This window comes from Engraulis encrasicolus, chromosome 3, assembly GCF_034702125.1.
Source record: "Engraulis encrasicolus isolate BLACKSEA-1 chromosome 3, IST_EnEncr_1.0, whole genome shotgun sequence".
Classification (NCBI taxonomy): Eukaryota; Metazoa; Chordata; class Actinopteri; order Clupeiformes; family Engraulidae; genus Engraulis; species Engraulis encrasicolus.
The window spans coordinates 45,027,773-45,052,428 of record NC_085859.1 but is presented as its reverse complement, the minus strand read 5'-3'; the positions used below and the strand labels follow the sequence as shown (position 1 = coordinate 45,052,428).

At 39.3% G+C, this 24,656-nt stretch overlaps 1 protein-coding gene across 1 annotated transcript; it reads right to left on the bottom strand.

The window, feature by feature from the left end:
- Positions 1 to 2,834: 2,834 nt before the first annotated feature.
- Positions 2,835 to 23,538, bottom strand: LOC134445109 (major histocompatibility complex class I-related gene protein-like). Its single transcript, XM_063194195.1, has 5 exons — positions 23,529 to 23,538; positions 17,984 to 18,259; positions 4,859 to 5,137; positions 3,671 to 3,781; positions 2,835 to 3,374 (listed from the first exon to the last, which is right to left on the bottom strand). The coding sequence occupies exons 1-5, from the start codon at positions 23,536 to 23,538 to the stop codon at positions 3,298 to 3,300; spliced, it is 753 nt and encodes a 250-aa protein (XP_063050265.1). The 3' UTR covers positions 2,835 to 3,297.
- Positions 23,539 to 24,656: the final 1,118 nt, after the last annotated feature.

Sequence of the window (24,656 nt, the reverse complement as noted above, 5' to 3'; positions counted from 1 at the left end):
TACAAATCACATAAACTATTCCTATGAGAAGTGTCCACACAATTAACATTGGTGCACCAAATGGCATTCATAGGGAGCTCTACTTTGCTCATTAGAGTATCAGATTTACAACAATATTTCATGACATCACCCTCAGATAGCTTCCCCCAATTTATTTTGGGCTCAGTGATCTCTTCATGTTTAACTATCTTGGGGACATTCTCCACATCTAGCACCATAGCAATAGGAATGTGGTCAGAAGTAGCCAGCCCATAGCAGATCTCAATGCTTTGTAAGGAGGCGTGGGCATCAGCAGTAGATAGAATATGGTCAAGCCATGAGGTGGTATTCCACGCTTCACTAACATAACTATAACTATTGCTGGGCAAGAGGGCTTTACTTGAGATAACAAGGTTACAATCATTGGAAAACCTCAGCATATGTTTATAAAAAAGAGACTTGCAGTCTGTCAAGTCTGCATTAAAATCACCCAAAACATAAATGCATGTTGCAATAATAAACAGGACTTAGAGATTACTAGAATCGGGCGTTGCTCTGCAAGCCCGCTTAATAATAATAATAACGAAACAGGACTTAGAGATTAATCGGGCGTTGCTCTGCAAGCCCGCTTAATAATAAACGAGATTGCATTCTCACAGAAAATGCTGGAAGCCGGCTTGCCTTTTGGGGCAGAGATGAAACAAAGTACTATTGGGAAAACAAAGCTAAAAGAAATGTTGGAAAAAATCCATCCACCCAGTCAGAAGTTATGGGCCAAACAATTCAGCCATCTTGAATTCAGCCATCTTGAAAGTGTTGTAGCTCTGCATTTTGGGGATATACTAAATGACATACATGGTATTTTAAGTTGGCTAAGGGACACTGCATATGACATAATTTTAAAAATCAACATGGGTCCGAGTGGGATTCGAACTCAGAACCTCCATATCTGTAATCCAGGACCTTTGCCATTGATACTAAATGACATACATGGTATTTTAAGTTGGCTAAAGAACACTGCATATGATATAATTTTGAAAATCAACATGGGTCCGAGTGGGATTCGAACTCACAACCTCCATATCTCTAATCCAGCACATTTGCCATTGATACTAAATGACATACATGATATTTGAAGTTGGCTAAGGAGCACTGCATATGATATAATTTTGAAAATCAACATGGGTCCCAGTGGGATTCGAACTCACAACCTCCATATATGTAATCCAGGACCTTTGCCATTGATACTAAATGACATACATGGTATTTGAAGTTGGCTAAGAAACACTGCATATGATATAATTTTGAAAATTGACATGGGTCCCAGTGGGATTCGAACTCCCAACCTCCATATGTGTAATCCAGCCCCTTTGCCATTGATACTAAATGACATACAATACATGGTATTTGAAGTTGGCTAAGGAACACTGCATATGATATAATTTTGAAAATCAACATGGCTTCGAGTGGGATTCGAACTCCCAACCTCCATACTGTATCTGTAATCCAGTACCTTTGTCATTGATACTAAATGACATACATGTTATTTTTTAAATTGGCTAAGGAACACTGCATATGATATAATTTTGAAAATCAACATGACTCCGAGTGGGATTCGAACTCCCAACCTCCAAATTGCTGATGCAGGAGTATTACCATCGGTTCAAGCAGCTGCCTGTGAAAATCATTACAGTATGACAATATTTCATTGCATTGAAGAGCTGAACAGTAGACTTGTAGAACTACAGAGCAGCTGGTCGTTAAGAATAGAATGTTGACAGAAAGTCACAGTTGAGATGGAACCCTATATTGGTTGCACCTGTTCTGATTGACTGAATGGCAGTTAATATGGTGCTGTAAGGCAGAGGGCAGAATCAGAAACAGTTTTTTGTCTTTAGATTGATGCTGCTAAAAAACTAAAAGGAATTGGCACGTGTCCTACTCACAGTTCGGAGTCATATATTTGATCTCTCTAACAGTCTTTGAATGAAGTTTATAGGTTAAACGGTTCAGTCACAAATGGACCTCTTGTGGGACATGCGCTGACCTCTTGAAAAAGGCACTTCAAGCCACAATGGGAAACGCCATAGAGCCAGCCCTGTCGTTTTTAGTGTTTGAACGGTGTCTCTATCTCGAAAGGCCTAGGAAGAGATCCATTTTCTATTTTTACTGCCCTGCACAAGAGAACCAATAAACAGGACTTAGCGATTACTATAATCGGGCATTGCTCTGCAAGCCCGCTTAATAAACAGGACTTAGAGATTACTAGAATCGGTCCTTGCTCTGCAAGCCTGCTTAATAATAATAAACTGTACTTAGGGATTACTAGAATCAGGCATTGCTCTGCAAGCCCACTTAATTAAAAACTGTGTAATGTTCATTACAGTAATTCTGCATAAAAACACACATTTTAGTCATCGCTCTATTCTGCTTGCGCACCCCCTTGCGGCAAGCCACGTACCCCAGTTTGGGAAACCCTGACTTAGCTCATGACTTGAATGCAACTTCAACAGAAATTGAAAACCTGCCCGAAGGCATTAAGAAACAGATGAAAAGAAAGTCTGGGTGTAATATACTGTATGTTATTTATATAACTTTTTTTTTTTTTACTTTATTACAAACTAGTAAAGAAACAAGGGCAAATACAGGAATTTCCAACCAAAGGTCAACAATGGTAAACGAAATCAGATCACAACTGCATTGGAGAAATACAATGAAATGATACAACAATGGGACATGAAGAAAGTTTTTGCATAATGTAGCATAAAGCAAGCTTTAAAACACAAACTGCTAAAAATATATATATATATTGACTCACGACTGAACCTGCATGTTATTTACTCTATTTTGCTCTATTTACTCTAGTTTCTATATTTACTAAAAGTAAACACTACATACATCAAAATTATAAAAGTGCTTGGTACAAGTAAATTGATTTTGTGGGTGGTGGCACTAGGGCTGACTTCAGGCAACTCCACAGGTCAATAAAGATTGTCCTTATTATAAAAAAAACCCTTAATTAAATCTTTTATTAAAACCCTTTATTAAAACCTTATGCCCTGATGAAGACTCAGTAAGGGTTGAAACCGGTTGCCGGTTTTACCTCTGTTACAATGCTCAAGATTTAATAAAGGGTTTTCATAATAACGCCAATCATTGTCGACTTGTGGAGTTGCCTGAAGTCGGCCCACCACACTCCAAATGAAAGGACTTTAGTCTTCCTACTTCAAGAGCACCTACAGTTTGGAGTTTACAAAGTTGGAGAACAAGAGCACTCAGAAAACCTTTTCCATTTGTAAATTGTTTTTGTGTCTGAGGTCATGGAGTTGAGGTTATGGTCTCTCCTGTTGAGGCAGCTGTGTAGTTACTCTGCAGAGAAGACTGGGATCCCTGGCCTGAAGTGATACATTTCAGTCACAAGAGGGCAGTAGCAGTCTAGTACTGAACACCAGCAATGCAATAACACATTCAACCACAATGTGAGAGGGTAAACTCTGCTCAGATTAAGCTTTTTGCTTTCACTCAAATATCAAAAGGTAAACGATAAGAAAGATAGTTGGACACAAGTTATGGCAAGACTTTGTGAGACCAACACAAAAGTTGTCACCTAACAACCACGCGACCCTTGAACCAAAGCCTTCTTTATTGTTGTATCTATTCACTTTCAGTAATAATAGTTTAAGTACCATACCTTTGTGCTTCCTCCTACATATGAAATAGACAAAGGCTCCAACCAGGCAGACAACCACAGTCACCACTGTAGCAGACACTATGGGGGTTGTTATTGAGTCTCGCTCACACTCTGTTAAAAAAAACACAACTCAACATCAATGTCTTTTCAGCACTTCAAAACATTTCCTACACCCCATATCCAATAGTGGCTCCACTTCCATTTATGCTATTAATTGACTAGAAGCCTATATGGAGACAACACATGCAGAGATACGCAGAGTATATTAAGTGTGTTGCACTGATACCGATACCAGTATCGGCCGGGGCCCCGATACTGCACTAAAATGGTGGTATCGGTATCGGCCGATACCAACAAATAGGGCACCGATACCGTTTACAGATGCTAGTATGACAGTTTAACGGAGCCTTGATCTTAGTTATTTTATATCATAGGTATTTAAAAGTATACAAATTCTACTGGAGTAGGCAGCAGCCTGACAAAGCCATAATAGCAATGATGTTACATCCAAGTAGTAGCCTATATAACTTTTCATATATATACTGTATATACATTTCGAACAGAGTAGTATCGGTATGGTATCGGTATCGGCATCGGTGCTAAAAAATGGTATCGGTGCAACACTATTAAGAACATTATATTTAGGTTATTATTCACTTAAAGGTACACTGTGCAGGAAATGGTCAAAAAAGGTACTGCAACTATGCTGCTCATTGAAACTGGGCTGCCTATTGCCAAATTTTATCTTTTCATGAAAGTAAAAAGTAAAAAACTAAAATGTTGTAGTAGGACCCAAGTATAGTCATTTTTCAGCTAAAAATGGCTATTTCTGGAAATTCAAAATGGTGGACCATGGAAAAGATCCCCCTTTTCATGTATGAAAAATTGATTTTTCCCTGGCATAATGAATACTCAGAATTTGATGGTGATGGGAAGTATTCATGGAAAGGGTAACATTAGTGAATGGGTAGCATGAATTCTGTAAATAAACAACTACAAATCTTGCACAGTGTCCCTTTCCGTCTTTTTTAGCGTACAAAGGGACACTTTTTTAATGACTGATTGATCAGTCATTTTATGCATTGTAACCATGCAAGCTAGTACCAGGCTAATTTGGATGTGCATTCTCCTATGTTCTCCTTAAGTGTAAATGAAATTCAAATTTAACAAGCACAGGTGGCACACTACCTAAATCAATATCCAGTTTGTTGTCCATGCTGAGGTGTTGAGCTGTGCAGGTGTAGTGATGCTGCTGTAGCTCCTCTGTGCTGACCTTCCTCATCTGGTACGTCTCATCTCCATTAGGTAGCAGCTCTCCCCCAGGGATCTGGTGGTCAGGCATAGGCTGGCCATCTCTGAGCAGGGTCAGGTTGATGTGACGGGGGTAGAAACCAGTGGCCAGGCAGGTCACTCTGACCCCTCCAGCGTCTGGGAGTCTCTTCTGGAGGAACCTGACTCTAGGCTTCACTGTGAGAATAATATTGTCAGAATAAAGAAACAGTAACTAGCATTCTACAGTAAGAAGAGTTCAGATGCAAAACCCCCTAACTCCATTTCTGAAGACCTGCACTTCTATATTTTTAGGGAACCCCGTTGTTGGTTTGTTTTATATTAATGAACTTGATAATACATATACACATTTAAATTACATAAATAAAATAAATAATATGCAATTTTGATCTATTTGTATTACATAAAAAATAATAAATTTTAATTTCTGAAAAGGCACTTAGGGGTTTTGCATCTGAACTCTTCAATTTCTGATGGCCTACTCGCAAAATTACCGGACGGCATTCTCCTCGTTTTCCTGTGGCCACATGTGAGTCTCCGTGTGCATCCCAGATTGTTTATGAGCAATAACTTCTGAAAGGATTTTGAAAATCAAATACCAAATATTGTGCGGTAATACTCTATATTGAAGTATGTGAACTGATTAACTTCTGGAGGCCAATACTTTCAAGATGGAGGCATCCACGTCAACTCTTTAGAGTCAAGTTCCACACTAGTTTTCCCTTTGGTTCATCATACCCCATCAATGGAAACATCAGCATACCGTCGCTGTTAGGCAGGCACTTTGTATCTCCACTTTTCATAGTTTTTCACTCATTAATTTCTAAATAACTATTTTCTAAATAAGTAAGCATTTCACAATTAAAGTTGGTTATTTAATAATTTATCATACACATGGTAACACTTTATTTTAGGGATACATCTATTAGCACTAATACATACGTTGTTAATACCTGTACAAGTTACTTGTAAGGCATGTACTAAGGAAAATAAAACATTGTATTCGCAAATGCCTTGGTCATGCACAATTAGGGATTTATTACCAATATAACCTTAGTACGGACCAATAAGCCTATATTCCTATTCATTAGTAAGTCGTGAGTGGCAGAATACAATGTGTATAAGCTCCCGACACACTGTGTGAACAAACCCTGAAAGGTGTGAAAACAGATGTGGAATAAGGGTCTCTATTCTAAAGTGATACATAGCTCAGCCCAGATGGCTTAGGGCCCCTGCACTATCTAGATCACCTCATTACCTGCACACCCCCCACCCGATTAGCAAAGTGTGAGGATGTACTCAGTTTTAGTTGAGTTTTAATTGTAAAAACCCTAAAATAAATGCAGAACATTATGAAGAGTTACGGCTTTTTTTTTGTTACTTTATTTATTGGTAGAATTGTTCACAAGGCTTACAGTTCATTTCAATATGACAAATTCATCATCATCATCATCATCATCATCATCATCATCACCACCATTTTTTCTCTCTTCTTCTAGTTCACGATATATGCCCATACAAGACTTCAATTCTTTTCAATGACTTTTCAGCATACTACCAAATAAACCTTTTTTTTCCCCCAAATACGTAAATGACAATAGACAGTTGACACAGACAAACATATAGACAAAAACAAACAAACCAACAAGGACAGAGAATAAATAAATAAAAATAAAAAAGCACTTCAACTCATACCTTACGAGACAATGATAGAGAGACAGAGAGAGAGAGAGAAAAAGACATTCTATAGCTCACCTGTAGGTGTATGTGTGTGTGAAGTAGGTGTTGTATTGGATGTATCTATGTGCTGGTGTAGAGGGTGGGTGTGTGGGGGCATGCACAAGCTGTGAAAGATTTGGAAGCTTATGTTGTTGTTCTATTTTCAAAATAAAGGCACATATTATTGCAAAGATTTTCTGGGTACATTTCTTCCCATTTGTGTGAGCACTTTCTAGAAAATAATATATTTTTTTTCCATTTCCAAAACATTTTTTATTGTATTATACCCAGGGCTTTGAACCGGTTCAAGGAACGAAAATGAAAACCAGGAACTTTTTGTATTTTACAGGGAACAGAAACGAAACCGGAACCGTTATTATTTTTTATGTTCTGGAACAGAAACACTTATTTTAAAATAATGGTAACCGGTTAATACCGGTTAATACCGTTCCTCAAAGGCAAAAAAGTAATTATTTTCCTGTGACATTCTCTGACTGAATGGAGAGCTGTGGATTACAAAGTCTCCACTCCACATCTTAAATAAGAGAAACCACTGTCATACAAAAGGACAGAGTTTCCATTGTATCATTGTAAGATATTGCAGAGAAGCGCATGTAAAGCGCACCGAGAATGTTCAACATTATTGGCCATCCATGGGTGCTTCAAATATGCACAAACTCACAATGTCCATCATAGCGCTCCCCGTGACCCAAGTCAGCGTGGAGCACGCATTTTCATCATTGAGGTTGATTCTCCGCTTAGGTCGTCCATGAATGACAAAACTCTGGAGGATATTCTTTTCATCCGCTTGAATAAACAGTTTAGAAGTAGGCTGACTCATTTGCACTTCCGTCTTTCTTCGTTAATTGCCGTCAGTTAGGCCTATGGGGAGAAATCAGCTGACAGGAACGAAATGAACCGTTACGGGAACAATATTTTTTTGTTCTAACCGGTTCGGGAACGTCAATTTATTGGTGGAACTCATAACCGGAAACGTTATAATTCCGTTTCTGTTCGGAACGGAACGTTTGGAAAAAAATAACGGTTCAAAGCCCTGATTATACCATAGCTGGACATCTGGTTGTTTGCTTTGTTTCCATAGTTTTGTAATTTGCTTTAGTGCTGTAAGTCTTAGAATATGAAAAAAAATATGGTGCGTTCTTTTTATCCTGTTCGATATGTCGATGCCTAATACATTTACTGGTGTTAGAGGTTGTTTTAGATCAAAAATGTATGTGACAGCTCGCCTTACCTCCTCCCAAAATGGTTTTATTATAGAACATGTATAGAATATATGTGTATGCGACCCTTCTTCTCCACATCCTCGCCAACAGCTCAGCTCCTGAGATATGGGCACATTGTTTAGGTACCATAAAAAATCTTTGATTGACCTTCCAGCCAAACTCTTTCCAGCATTTGGACTGGGTTGTTTTGAAAGTCTCTTTCCATAATTCACTCCAGGAACTATCTGTAATAGTAATTAGTAATTCATTCTCCCATTTTTCTTTTGCCTTGCACTTGGTTTTTGTCATTCTTTGTATTAGTTTATAGGCCTTTGCTAGAGCACCTCCCCTTCTACTTTTGTTTCTATTTTCTAACAAAAAAATTAAAACTTCATTAGTTGCCTTTTCCGCCTTTTGTTGTATATAGCTCCTGACCTGTAAATACTTAAAAAAAAAGTTTTTGTGGTAGACTGTATCTCTCTGCAAGGGTTTGAAACGAAACTACTATATTTTCTTCAAAAACTTGTGCAAATATGGTCAGTCCTGCACTTCCCCAAGCGTCCAAAATGTTGTCATCTTTTTGTGCTCTAAAATCTGGGTCGTGTCTCATTTTTCTTAGCCGTACGCTTTCACTATTGATTTTTAAATAAGAGCATAATTGTTTCCAGGTCTTTAATGTGTTTCCAATGCAAAATGTTTGTAGATATTGCTTTTGTGACACTTTTTTAAGGAAAGGTAAAGAGCCAAGTATTCCATTTGACAACTCTCTTTCAGTATTGATCCATTTTATTTGTGATTCCTCTCCCATCCAATTCATTATTGTTAAAATGTGTGATGCGAAGTAGTATTTTTGTATTTGTGGAGCCCCTAAACCTCCCTCTTCCTTTGGTTGAGTTAATGTCTCATATTTGATTCTGTGTTTTTTGCCATTCCAAATAAAATCTGCAATTTTTTTATTCCAAGTTCTAAAAAATAGTTGGAGGAAGTGAAATTGGAAGTGCTTGAAATAAAAAGAGAACCTGTGGGAGTACCATAATTTTAATTGTCTCTACCCTACTATAGATTCCGTCAGGGATTAATTTCCACCTATTGAGATCCTGATTTATCTTTAATTCTAAAGTATTATAATTGTTGTTATATAAATCACTCAAGTCCGAGCTAATATAGATACCTAAGTACTTTATTATTTGTGAGTCCCATCTAATATTATAATGTTGCTTTAGTTCTTGGTCCATTTCCCTGCCAATTGTTAAGGCTTCACATTTACTTTTATTAATTTTATATCCTGAAATTGTACTATAATTTTCTATTTCTTCCATCAGTTGGTGCAGTGATTCTTTTGGAGCTGTCAAGTTAAGTATTATATCATCAGCAAATAGTGCTAGCTTATGTGTTTCCTGTCCTATTGTAATCCCTTTAATATTTCTATTTTGTCTAATAGCTATTGCAAGAATTTCAATGTAAAAGGTAAAAAGAAGTGGAGAGAGGGGGTCCCCTGGTCTTGTTCCCCTTTGAATTAAAAACAGTCTTGATAGTGTACCGTTTGTCTTTACAACTGATACCGGGTTTGCATATATTGCTTTAATCCATGTACAGAAATTTTCATCAAAACCAAAACTTAACATTACTTCAAACATGAAAGGCCATGAAACTAAATCAAACGCTTTTTCTGCATCCAAAGTCAATAAAATCAGATTTTCGTCATTTTTTTTTGAGTAATCAATTATGTTTAATGTTCGTCGTATATTGTCTGCCAGGAGACGTCCTGAGATGAAGCCACATTGATCGGTATTTATCAAATTAGGAATAATGTATTTTAGTCTTTTGGCAAGGATTGATGTTATTATTTTATGATCTGTATTTAATAGAGATATTGGTCTGTAGGATGAACAATTTTTCGGGTCTTTCCCTTCTTTATGTATCAAAGTGATAATAGATGAAGTCCATGTTGGAGCCCATCTACCCGTGCCCAATGCGTGATTGTAGGCTCTTACCAATAAGCTACCAAGCTGATCTTTAAATGCTATATAAAATTCATTTGGAAAGCCATCATCTCCTGGTGTTTTTCCTTGTTGTAGACCTTGTATTTCCTCATTTACTTCTTCAAGTGTAATAGGCTTTGTTAATTCAATATTATTGTCTTGTGTTGCTTTTGGTATTTCAAGTTTTTTAAGATAATTCTGAATTAGTTCTTTATCATCTTTCAATTCTGTTTTATAGAGATCTTCATAATATTTAGCAAATTCTTCTGCAATTTCATCTTTATCCATTATAACTTTATTCTGACGGGTGATTAGTTGTGTTATATGTGTCTTCTCTTGCTGTTTCTTTAATTTATACGCCAGTATCTTTAACGCCTTTGGTCCACCATCATACCGTTCCTGTTGTGTAAATTTCATTCGTTTCTCAATTTCCATCATGCGGAATTTATCTATTTTTTTCCGTTTTTCTTCTAACTCCATCTTAACCTTTTTATCGTTTGTTGCACTATGCTGTTGTTCTAAACATTTTATTTCATAAAGTAGTTGTTTTTCTAATGTTTCTTTTGATCTTTTCCTTGCCGAGGAGTAGGATATTATTATACCTCTTAATACAGCCTTTACTGCTTCCCATAGTGTGATGGGATCTATATCTGGTGTGTCATTTATTTCTATATATAATTGTAGTTCCTTTTTTATTTTTTCTACGAAGGTTATTTCCTCTAAAAGAGAATTGTTCAATGTCCACAGGGATTTACCTTTTTTACAATTAAGTTTTAGAGACAGAGAGATGGCAGCGTGATCTGAAATATTTATAGAGCTAATTTGACACGAATTAACTAGTGTGAAATTGTGTTTATACATGAAAAAATAATCTAACCTATTATACACTGAATGTCTTCCTGAGTAGCAAGTGTATTCTTTTTTACTTGGGTGGAGTGCTCTCCATACGTCTATCAGTCCAAATTCTTGGCATGCCTTCCTTAATAAGTCAGCATTCTTTTCAGATTTATGCAGTCTCGTGCTTGTTGAATCTATTTTTGCATTCATGACAAGATTTAGATCCCCAGCTAATACAGCTATTCCTTTTGCAAATCTATTAACTTAGTCATAAATTCTATACCAGTATCTGGTGGATAGTATATGTTTAAAAAAGAAAGTTGTATCCCTTCTATTTTACCTACTACAAGAACATATCGTCCATCTTTGTCTGTAAAAACTTCTTCCATTTCAAAAGCAATGTGATTCTTAATTATTATTATTACTCCCCTTTGCTTTGTGTTATATGAACTATAATATATTTTACTATTTGTTATTTTCTTTAATTTCTCATGTTCCTCTATCTCCAAATGTGTTTCTTGTAAATAAATGATATCCGCCTTCTCTTTTTTCATTTCTAATAAGATCTTCTTCCTCTTTATAACATTGTGCTTTCCATTCACATTCAGTGACACTATTTTAAGATTATACATGAGGTAATAATGTACTCTTTGCAAATACTAGTGTGCCATATGCATGTGTGTAATTGTGTGTGATTTGAGCTTGCAGTGGTGTAGATACAGGTAAGGTTCAGCAAAAAATGAGTTGCGCTCTTGACACACGTCCTTTTAGCTCTGGTGCGATGGTCAAGTAGACATAAACTGTTTGCAGGGGTGACTTTTTTCACAAGGGAAGAACTAACTTCATTGACTGTCGAGAGTGCTGCTAATGAAGAACAAGCACATGCACCATTCAAGCGCAAGAGCACCTTTTGTCCAGCAGTGAACTCTGCAAGCATTGAAACCTTTTGTAAGCTGGTTGAGACAAATGTGGAAGAACTTTTTCAGTCACCTACACACCAGTTTAAGTCCAACTGTTCTGTGGTTGAACGCAATGCTTTGACTAATTTGTCTAAAAATATCTCTGTTGTTCTGAAATCTGCTGACAAAGGTGGCGGTGTGGTTTTGATGGATAGTAAAATGTATGATGATGAAATCAAAAGACAGTTGTCTGACTATAAATTTTATCGCAAGTTGCCATGTGATCCCACTCAACTTTTTAAAAGGGAGATTGATCAATTTCTAAAACAGGCGTTGTCGTATGGTCATGTGAGTCAGGCTGAGTACAAATATCTTCTTACTGATTTTCCCACCAAACCTGTGATCTATGGTTTACCTAAGGTACACAAGGCCTCTGAAGGTTTTCCTAAATGCCGGCCCATCATTGCAAGCATTGGCTCATTAACTGAACCTCTCTCTAATCTCGTAGACTACCACATACGGCCATTAGTTGAAAAGCTTCCCTCATACCTAAAAAATACTGGTGATTTCATCCTCCAACTTTCTGATGTGGTATGCCCTAATGCTGAGATAGTTCTGGCCACCATGGATGTAGTCAGTCTTTATACCAACATTCCACACTCATCTGGCTTACTTGCCCTTAGGTGGTTTCTTAACACCAGAACAGTAGATACTCCACCGACAGATTTTCTGGTTGACATGTCTGAAATTGTCTTAACTAAAAATGATTTCCTTTATGGAATGGATTTTTTCCTTCAGACACATGGGACCGCAATGGGTGCAACATTTGCACCCGACTATGCAAACTTATTCATGGGCTGGTTTGAACATCAATATGTACACAACAACAATCCCTTTTCACCTTCCATTGTGTTCTGGAAAAGATTTATTGATGATGTGTTTCTAATCTGGAAAGGCCCAGTTTTGGACCTCCAAAAATTTGTAAAATATCTTAACAGCTGTGTTGAATCAATTGAATTTAATATTGAGTACAATCATCACCAAGTGAACTTCCTAGACACAAAGGTAATATGGAATGGGGCAGACATTTATACAAGTCATTTACAAAGCCCACTGACAGAAATGGTCTTCTACATCACTCGAGTCACCATCCTAACTCCCTCAAACAAGGTCTACCTTACAGCCAGTTCCTTAGAGTACGGCACATCTGTAAAAGAGACGAAGACTTTCAGGTGGAGGCCCACAAGCTCTTCCAAAAATTCATCGAAAGGGGTTACCCAAGAAAAACTTTAGATGAGGCACTCACACGAGTGAATGAGAAAAATAGAAACGACCTTCTGTGTAATACCAACACAAAAAAACAGAAAACCTTTTCTTGTGTGTTTAATACCACCTATTCACCACTTGGCCGCGCTATTTGCGATGTGGTTAAAAAGCATTGGCATATCCTGTCTGCTGATGACATTGGGAAAGACATTTTCAATACACTGCCGCTCTTCTCCTTTTCCAGGGCAAAAAACATCCGGGATTGTCTTGTTCGTGCAGACACTTACAGAGGGCCTAGCCGCACAGAACGTCTGGACAATGCCACAGGTTTCTTTCCATGTCGCAATTGTGCTGCCTGCTCCAACACAAAAAAAGTAAATGTGTTTTCTAGTTTTGTCACAAAAAAAGAATACAAAATTAGGAAATGTATTACATGTAGATCAACTAATGTTGTTTACCTTTTGGTGTGCACTAAATGTGGCGTTCAATACGTAGGTAAAACCACCAGACAATTGAGACTTAGGATTAATGAGCACAAGAGCGCCATCCGCAGACAAGACCCCAAATCTGCAGTTGCCAGGCATTTTGCTGATGGCAATCATTCAATTACTGACTTGGATTTCTGTGGCATTGACCTAATTACTCCTAACAGGCGAGGTGGCAACACTGACAAATTGCTACTACAACACGAATGTAGATATATTTATTACTTAAAAACGATGCACCCAACTGGAATCAATGAGGAGTTGGATATGTCTTGTTTTTTGTAAAAAAAAATATTTTACACACTGCTGTACTCTGTAATGTTTGTAAAATGAAGTTTCCTTACAACTGTGCTTTGTCTGTGATTGGTATGTGGCTAATTAGCCACTAATTGTAAGCACCTGACAAACCCTGTAAAAGATGGCTCCAATGTTGCACTCACTTTTGCACTGAGGAAAGTCCAGGAGGACTGAAACGTTTGCACCTTTTCTTTTTTTTTTTTCTTCACCCTTCTGGGCTCCACCAAGTAAAAAGAACACTCTGAAAAAACACTCTGTTTGAGTGGTCATTCTGTGTGCGAGTCACCCCTGCAAACAGTAGATACAGGTAAGCCATAAATAACAAAGGAACACGAAATACTTAAACTTAAACTTAAACACATCCAACAGACAACGAAAAAACAAAAAGACAAGGACTCACATACAGAAATCAGGTTCCATCTGTACTCCATCCGTATGGGATGGTAGCTCTTGGTGATTGATGTTGTAGGCATTCTTAAGATCAGGGTGTTAGCCAACATGGTCAGCAAACTCATTCCCTATTGTGCCAGCTTGTTTTAACCCCCCCATGATTCAAAGTGATTGCCCTAATTTATACCAATCGTTATCTTCAATCAAAAAAAAAAAATCAATCAAAAAACATAATAAAGTTTCCAATAACAAATGTTATTAGTATAACTCTGGATAGTGCACCCAGACTAATTAAAGCATTTTTAGTAAGATAAGCCTAGTGTTTATTTTTAACATAATACCATAATTCAAACATACTCTGCTGAGAAAATCAGGCAAGAGGCAATAGCAACACAAAATTAAATAATAATTAAATTAAATCCATTATATTATGGGGTGCTATCCTACACCCAAGCAGGCCTGGTCTGCCGAGAGAGAGAGAGAGAGAGAGAGAGAGAGAGAGAGAGAGAGAGAGAGAGAGAGAGAGAGAGAGAGAGAGAGAGAGAGAGAGAGAGAGAGAGACCTAATACTCACAAACCATATCTTACTTACGTTCACATACTCACCCACTCCCCCAACCCCTCCCCTCCACCCCAACCACCCCCCGAGAGAGAGAGAGAGAGAGAGAGAAAGAGAGAGAGAGAGAGAGAGAGAGAGAGATGCAACCATGCCGAATCAGTCACCAGGTAATACCATCACAAATTCAAGTAATTTAAGTAAATCCAATAAATTATGAGGGCTATCCTACACCCAAACAGGCCTGGTCTGTTTTGAGAGAGAGAGAGAGAGAGAGAGAGAGAGAGAGAGAGAGAGAGAGAGAGAGAGAGAGAGAGAGATGCAGCCATCCTGAATCAGTCACCAGGTAGCATCACAAATTCAAGTAGCCTAATTAAAGTACCTCCAATAAATGATGGGGGCCATCCTACACCCTAGCAGGCCTGGGTTACAGCTTTGAGGTGAAATTAAACTATTCTTTCGTGGTAATTAAGTTAATGTTTGAGAACATTAGCTCCAAGAAGTGCAGTGCATGATGGCTACGCAATCTGCAGACAACCTACCCGGCTCTGAGCCTACCAACTTGCTACGGTGAAGTTAAATCCTAACCTCATGAGAAATTTTCATTTAGTTGATGTGGACATTCTTAATAGAACGGTACAAAGTCTTAGCTCCTCTACATCTGACTTAGATATTTTACCAACAGCCTTCTTCAAATCCATCTTACATCTAATATCATCAGATGTACTTCTGATCATCAACACCTCACTACAAACAGGCATATTCCCAGGCTGTCTGAAAGAAGCAGTTGTGAAACCCTTACTGAAAAAGAACAACCTGGATGCACTGGTACTAAACAACTATAGGACCATATCCAATCTACCATTCATGGGTAAAATAATAGAGAAAATTGTTTTTAACCAATTAACTGCTTTTCTAATGTCTAATAGCTATTTTGATAAGTTTCAATCAGGTTTCTGTGCCTACCACAGCACTGAAACAGCTCTTATTAAAGTTATGAATGACATAAGATTGAATTCTGATGCTGGCAAATCATCCGTCTTGGTGCTACTCGATTTAAGTGCCGCTTTCGACACAGTTAATCATTCTATACTACTACATAGACTGGAACACTGGGTTGGCTTTACAGGCATAGTGATCAACTGGTTGAAATCGTACTTACAACAAAGAAGTTTTTTTGTCGCCATTGGAAGACATACCTCATCACCGATGTCTCTGAATTGTGGGGTCCCCCAGGGCTCCATTCTGGGACCACTACTGTTCAATCTGTATATGTTGCCACTGGGACACATTATCGAGAATAACTCCATAAATTACCATAGCTATGCGGATGATACCCAGCTCTACTTATCTATGTCCCCAAATGACTATACCCCCCTTGAATCACTCTATCATTGCATGGACCAAATTAACAAATGGATGTCTCACAATTTCCTCCAGCTGAACACAGATAAAACTGAAGTAATTATATTTGGGAAAAGAGAGGAGAGACAAAAGATTGCTAATATCCTTGAAACGAAGGGACTGAAATCAAGGGAAACAGTTAAAAATCTTGGGGTCCTCATTGACAGTGACCTAAACTTCAACAGTCACATGAAAGCTATTACTAAGTCTGCATTTTATCACATAAAAAACGTCTCTAAATTTAGTTGCCTGATGTCTAAACATGATCTGGATAAGATAATACATGCCTTCATTTCTAGTAAAGTTTATTACTGTAACAGTCTTTTTACTGTCCTCCCCAATAAGACCATTAAACAGCTTCAACTTGTACAAAACGCAGCTGCAAGGGTTCTTACAAAGACAAGGAAGTTCGACCACATTACTCCAATTTTAAGATCGCTGCATTGGCTCCCAGTAAGCTACAGAATTGATTTTAAGGCTATGCTACTTGTGTTTAAATCACTAAATGGAATGGGACCCACATATCTACTGGATATGTTTCAGCTGTATGCACCAACTAGGTCACTAAGGTCAACGGAGAAGAATTTGCTGGTGATTCCAAAAGTCAAAACAAAGTGTGGAGAGGCAGCCTTTAGCTTCTATGCTTCAAAGCTTTGGAACCAGCTTCCAGATGACATAAAAAATGCACCCACTATTGATAGCTTTAAATCTAGACTCAAGACAAAGCTGATCTCAGATGCTTTCCCCTAGCTTAAATTACTTATTATTATTATTTTTATTTTTATGTTTATTTAATTTGTTTTATTTTATTTTATTATTATTTTTACCTTATGTTTTATCTTAATGTTTTAAATGTTTTTTGACTCTAATTCATTTCCTTCTTTCTTCCCTGTTTCCTTTCATTTACATTTGTTAACTTTGTGAAGCACATTGAGTTGCACCTGTGTATGAAATGCGCTATATAAATAAACTTGCCTTGCCTTGCCTACCTACGTCCTTAGCTCCTCCCCTCACTCGTGCAATTTAGTTGTCATCCAAACAATTTGCCATGTACCTAACAACAGAAATATTGTCATTGCTGCATTGCACGCATTACATTTCTGTCTAAGGGTGTACCCATCATGCACTGCACTTCTTGTAGCTACGTTTCTCAAACATTAACTTATTTATCACAAAGGAATAGCTTAGTTTTGCTTCCAAACTATTACTCGTCGTTATATTCTGCATTTATTCTGGGGTTTGTACAATTAAAAGTAATTTGTGTATGAAAAAATGACAACTCACCACCCCACCATCATTGAGAAGTTTGCGTCCAATCCTTGCTTTATAACGCTTCCAGTTACTCCACATTACACTAAGTTGTATAAGTTAAAAAACTCATGTGTGACTAGACTAATGCATGATCAGTTAAATTATTACACTTTGCTGCCCAAGGGGGAACTGGGTAGAGTGGGGGCCCTAAGCCATCTGGGCTGAGCAATGCCTCACTTTAGAATAGGGACCCTTATTCCACATCTGTTTTCACACTGTTCAGGGTTTGTTCACACAGTGTACCAGGAGCTTATACACATTGTATTCTAGCCCTTACTGCTTACTCATAAATAAAAATCTAGGTCTACTAGGTCCTTACTAAGGTTATATTGGTAATAAATCCCTTATAATGTGCATGAACAAGACATTTGCGAATAAATGTCTAACAACTGTCTGATTTTGCTTAATACATGCCTTACAAGTTACTTACACAGGCATTAATATTGTATGTATAAGTGCTAATAGATGTATCCCTAAAATAAAGTGTTACCATACACATATAGTCATGGAGACTGACCAGTAGTACTCATGTATATGTTATAATGAATAAAGAGGAATGAATATAGAAAACAAAAATAGTGGAGATACAAGCTTTCTGCTGGACAGCGACGATATGTGATTCACTTGAAAATTAAGACCTCAGGCTGTGCTTTACCTTTTCCCATAACCCGATCCTTCATCTTCGCCAAGTATTTCCTCAGGTGCTGAACACACAGCGGCTGTAAGAAGTTAGCGTACAGCACTTTGTCATAGGCAAGCTCGGGCTGAGTTTTCATTACGGGCCATTTCCACTCTGCCTCATGCATGTCCTGCTGGCCGTTATAGTGTCTCTCAAAGCCTGCATGGCCATTGAAGGCCTCCATGGTTATCATGTGTCCAGGTTGGTTGTTCAAAAGCTCACACCCTACCAACCTCTGTTGAACGTGAACCCCTGAAAACAGAGAAGAGCTTTTTAGTTACCCCCCTACAGTGTGGTACAACATGGTACCATCCATATATAGCTATGCAACGCTTTGGTGTAGTCCATAGCTTTCCAATACTTACATCATTGTCTAGCTTTTACCTACGGTACTTCAGTGCTAACAACAGTATCTGTCGCTTTCACCACCTACCATTCTCCAGTCATGCTGTATGCCAGCGTATGCATCCGTCTGTCCGTCACAAACACTTTCTACTTTTTGTATTTGAATAGTTTTTACTCTGCACACTGCTATACTCGTTTTGAAAAACATACAGGATGTTATTGTTGTGATTATTTGTTATCACATAGTTATATACAGACAACATACCTGGCCGAGTGTTGAAGGATTGTGCAGAAGAGCTGAAGGATGTCTTCACAGACATCTTTAACATCTCTCTGGAGCAAGCAGTCATCCCATCACTTTTCAAAGCTGCTACCATCATACCCGTGCCGAAGAAATCATCACCATCATGCTTCAATGACTACCGTCCTGTAGCACTGACGCCCATAATCATGAAGTGCTTCGAACGGCTAGTCCTGTCACACATCAAAGCCACCCTACCCCCCACCCTGGACCCCTACCAGTTCGCATACCGAGCCAAGCGATCCACGGAGGATGCAATCTGCTCTGCCCTCCATCCAGCCCTCACCCACTTGGACAATAAAGACTCATATGTGAGAATGCTGTTCATTGACTTCAGCTCAGCATTCAATACCATAATACCACAACAACTCATCAGAAAACTGGACAAACTAGGTTTCAGCACCTCCCTCTGCAACTGGCTGCTGGACTTCCTGATGCAGAGACCACAAGCAGTACGGGTAGGGAATAACACCTCAAGCACCCTGACCCTGAGCACGGGGGCTCCGCAAGGTTGTGTTCTCAGCCCCCTGCTGTTCACGCTGCTGACACATGACTGCACAACGACCCACAGCACTAACCATCTAGTGAAGTTTGCGGATGATACAACACTGGTGGGCCTCATCACTAAGGGCGATGAGACCCACTACAGAGAAGAAGTAGACCTGCTGGCCAGATGGTGAAAAGACAACAACCTCCTGCTGAATGTCAACAAGACCAAGGAGATTGTTGTCAACTTTCAGAGGGTCCAAAAACAACTGCCACCACTGACCATCGACGGTGATGCTGTGGAGAGAGTGAGCAGCACCAAGTTCCTTGGAGTGCACATCAGCGACGACCTCTCTTGGACCACCAACACTACATCACTGGCGAAGAAGGCCCATCAGCGTCTCTACTTCTTGCGCAAACTAAAGAAGGCAAGTGCTACACCCTCCATCATGACAACATTCTACAGAGGAACCATAGAGAGCGTCGTGTCCAGCTGCATCACAGTGTGGGGAGGAAGCTGCACGGAGAAAAACAGGAAGACACTCCAGCGTGTTGTGAACACAGCGAAGAAGATCATTGGAGTACCACTCCCCTCCCTGCAGGACATTTACACCGCACGCCTCACCCGAAAAGCACTGATGATCATCAAAGACACAAGCCACCCTGCACACAAACTGTTCAGCCTCCTGCCCTCTGGAAAGAGGTACAGGCGCCTCCGTTCCCGTACCACCAGGCTTGCAAGCAGCACGATGCATCAAGCAATCAAGATACTGAACACTCAACCCACTCTCCCTTCACTGTCAGCCTCTAACCAGCCAGGCCACTGACAACGCTCCCCCCCCTCATCCCCACCACCATATCTGCGACTGAACATTCCACCTGCACTACTACATCTGTGACTGAACTTTCAACCTGCACTAACTCAAAACATACACATGCACACACACACACACACACACACACACACACACACACACACACACACACACACACACACACACACACACACACACGCACACTGCACTTTCTGCACTAAACCCAAACATACACACACTGACACACAACTCATACTCACACACATACACACACACACACACACACACACACACATACACAGGTACACACACACAGACGCACACCACACTTTCTACCTGCACTAAACACACACACACACACACACACACACACACACACACACACACACACACACACACACACACACACACACGCACACAAAACACATACAAAACACACACACACACACACATACTGCTGCTGGTGTATTTAATAAAAACCTTTTTTAATTATTTATTTCTTCAAATGCTACTATACCGCCAACGACGTAAACTGTATGCCTAAGTTTAGCATGTGTTCTTTTAATGTCAAATGCTCCCTGTTTAGAGCCTTCTGTGCACACCCATTAACACTGCCCACATATGGTGTAATTATGAGAGTAGCAGCTACCAGAAGCTGACAGCTGCATATAATGACACTATGAGACTACTGATGAAGTTACCTAGATGGTCAAATGCCAGAAAGCTGTTTGTTCACTTCAATGTCCCTGGGTGTGATGCAGTCTAGAGTGTGGCTCGGGCCGTTTGTTTCTGTCCGAGCCCGGCTCTCAGCCGACAGAAAAGTGATTGACCCCAACCCGAGCCCGAGACTAATTAAAATGTTTGTGTCCGAACCCGTCTGAAGCCCGAGACCACTGTAATAACAACAGAACCTGTGCGCAAGCAAGATTTTCTATGTGGGCTCCTCCATACTCAAAATAGCACGTGATAAATAGCCAGGATAGGCAAAGACGTTAGGATGAGGCAATTTGCAGTAGCCTAATTTAGTTACACACGCATAGTAGTTACACACGCATTTTTTTTTATTTTATTTTTATTTTACTGTTTTTGATTTACTTGATTAATTTGTTAATACTCATATTATTACTATTATTTACTTTAATTTATTATACTTCATGATATACTTCATGAATTTAGACTTTATTTGACTACTTCTTTTTGGTTACTTCTATAGGCCTACTTCAAACTACGCAGTGTTGTTGCTCCACCCACAATTTCGTTGACTTCATTGACAATGACAATAAACTCCTTGAATCTTGAATCTTGAATAGTAAGTATAAACACACACACACACACACACACACACACACACACACACACACACACACACACACACACACACACACAGGCACATACACACACGTGACAGCGCACCTTAGACTAATCAGACATGTTGGGTGCGGTGATCGAATGCATGGGAGGGGCGTGAGAGGATAAGAAAGGCGAAAACTAACGAATACATTTTGGATGCAGTCAGCGCGGCTACCGAAGCATTTGTTACGTGAAGCTGCCGCTCCTTGTCGTTAAGAAGGATGGGCTATAAGTTAACCCCGAAGAACAGTAGCTTGTTCGACCCTCCAAGAGAATGCAATTTCCCCTGATATCCATGCGGTCAATATCAAAACAGGAAAGGTTGCACGCGCATAGTTACAACTGTACAGTAAAAGTGACAACAAAAGAACCTAGAAAGGAGGACGGACATGACATGTCACAGCGGACAAAATAGTAACAGGAAACCTCTCCGCCCCTACCTTACTCCACGTAGCGTGTGTGCGTCTTCTTAGTTATCCATATTATGCTCCTTGCTAGCCCATTCCGCAAATGTAATCCTTGGCGAACAATGCAGTGAAAAACTTCGTCATTTTATGTTCAACATTCAAGACAGCCTCGAAGGCATGCTGAAACATGGCCTACACTACAACAAAAGACCATGCGTTCACTGACAACTGTTGATTTGGCGCTTATTAAGAAAGCAAGTTGACTCGGCATCCCTGCTCGGCTGACTCGGAGTGAGCGTCCAAATGTTGCCACTGGTAACTGGCGCGTGCATACAGCCAATAATAATCACTCGCACGAGTAGCCTACCAACATTTTCATTTATGCATATTCAATTACTTATTTTTTAATCACAAAACTGCCGTTTGCATGAACGAAACGTTTCCTCTGGTTGCTTACAATTTTCACAATGTTTGTTTGCTTCAAGCCCGAGTCCGACCAGAGTCCGACAGATATTCTATTTTTTTTCTCTGAGTCCAGCCTGGGCCGTCGGGTTCCGACGGGGCCCGTCGGACTTCGGTCGGTTGCCATGCTCTAATGCAGTCCTGAGAAGTGTAATATATAAATTCATGGGCCGACTGGATTGCTCCCAAAGTAGTATAATAGCATCTCTAGTAAACACCACCAAGAGCTAGGTTTTTTTTGGTAAGTTATAGGAGACACTGGAGAACCTGTTAATGGTTGTAATTGTACTTGTAATTTATTTTATCCTTGTCTGTCCTTTATTTCACTTTTGTACTTTATGTTTCTAGTTGATATGGACCATACACATGTGTCTGTTACAAATATACAATTTAATTGAAATTGAATAAAACAAAGAAAGAAAGAAAATGCACAATTATGTTCACTTCACTTCAGGATGCCGATTTGCTGTGTTAGGGGTATGGATAAAGGATGGCTTTCATATTTGAAAATGTTATAGACTTGATTTTGACACAAAAAACCCTATGAACTTCAAAATAGAAATACTCAAAATATAATTTCATGAATAAATATCATATAATCATATAATCAAGCATTCTAGCAGCCAATCAATTGTTACTGCCCACCGACCGCTGGCATGTGCTTAATGCACCCAGGCTATTGTCAAGAGAGTTGGTCTGTTTCTAACATTTGTCTCTTGTAGCAGATGCAGTCAGTGCAGTGATCTCCAATTATCTTTCCCCAAGGGCCAAATTATGTAGCACAAATGAGGCTGAGGGCCAAACAAATACGATACGATACGATTATACTTCATTGTCAGTTTTCACCGAAATTGTTTTTGCGTCCCTGAGCAACACTCGCTTAAGACAGGACATACACATAACATCACATCACAAGACTATTGCACAACTGACAAAAAACAAAAACGAGACAAAACAAAACAAAAAACAGAGGACACAGGCCTATATACAGACATACATGCATACATACATTACATACAACCCACCTAACTTGAAGGTCTTACCACATGGAGTGATAACTCTATGCAGTCTTATGACTGATTTAACAAAATAATAGATTGATGATTGATTGCCTGACTGTTTGGCCACAGATAGCACTCATATACGTATGTTTTCATTTGTTCCAACCTCATGGCGGTCCAAATGTTTGCCATGCCCGGGCCAGATCTGGTTTACTGGTTTACAGCATAATAGTCTCCAATATCACATTCAATATACAGCAGTATGCAGTCAAACAAAAGAAGCAATTTCTGGCCTCCCCTGCAGAGCAAGAATGCCACGTCATATTTGTATATGAGTCATGTTTGTGGGCTTACCTGCAGACATTCTCCCATTTAACAGAAGACAATTGATGAAGAAAATGGTCTATCTTCGCATATACTTGCTCAGAAGAAAGCAATAATATTTCCCATTATATGAGTAAGTCTAATGCTCTGATATTCGTCTTACAGCTCATGCAGAGCACATGATTAAATCCCGGAGTTGCGAAGGACCACTTCCTTCCTCATTCTATTTACACAAAGGGGAATCTGGAATCAAAGATAATGTAGAGGAGGGCGGGATTATGTGCCTGGCAGGGTGTGGAGGAGTGTCAATAAATCGTACATGCAGCTCTGTTGAGTGTACACACCAGAATGCGTTGCCACCAGGGCTCTAAATTAACTTTTTCCACCACCAGCCAATTTGGCTGGTAGATAGTTTTTCTTACCAGCCAAACGTATGCGTTATGTTTTTTTAATTATTTTATTCAACTATTTCCACAACACACATAAAGAATATACATATTCTGTTATACATATTATATAAACTTTACAAAAAAAATGTTTTTACTTCTGTTTAATTTTTATTACTCAATCCATTGCATTAGTTTTTCTTTCATTTCCACTGAAAACAGTGAATCACATCACATGGCAGACCTTTAACATATCACTGGTCTTATTCGCTCCTCCACCACTTCATGTTAACGTCGCTGTTACTGTTATTATTAGCCCACTAGCATTCACCGACACAGAACCTTGCTGTAACCACCACAAAATTCTTTATCATCCGTACAAAACCTACTAAACAGAAGTAACCCGCGCTCATATTATTGAAACTGGCTTCAGCGCTGCGCGAGCCGCCCGCTTTCAAAATCTGCTCTTCAAACAAGCAGTGGCTTTGGTGCGCGCAGTGAAGCAGGCAGCCAATAGGCGAAAGTCTTCGTTACTGTGGTTACATGACTAACCAATGGCCGTAGCCTACATCACGACGGAAGTGTCCATGGGTAATGTAGGAAACAGTGGCGGAACAATTGCACACAGGGCCCCAGGGCAAAACACAGATAGGGCCCCCCATATAGCCTCCAATGGTCATGTACAGCCTGCAAAGGTCATAATAGTGCCCCACCACCCATACAGGAGGGCCCTGGGCCCAGGGGCAGATGCCCTGCTTGCCCCCCCTATAGC

Coding starts and splice junctions, on each gene's coding strand:
- LOC134445109 (XM_063194195.1), bottom strand. Junction 3,782..4,858: donor CAAACTGGATATTGATTTAG/GTAGTGTGCCAC, acceptor TTTTTTTAACAG/AGTGTGAGCGAGACTCAATA. Junction 3,375..3,670: donor ATGTAGGAGGAAGCACAAAG/GTATGGTACTTA, acceptor GTATCACTTCAG/GCCAGGGATCCCAGTCTTCT.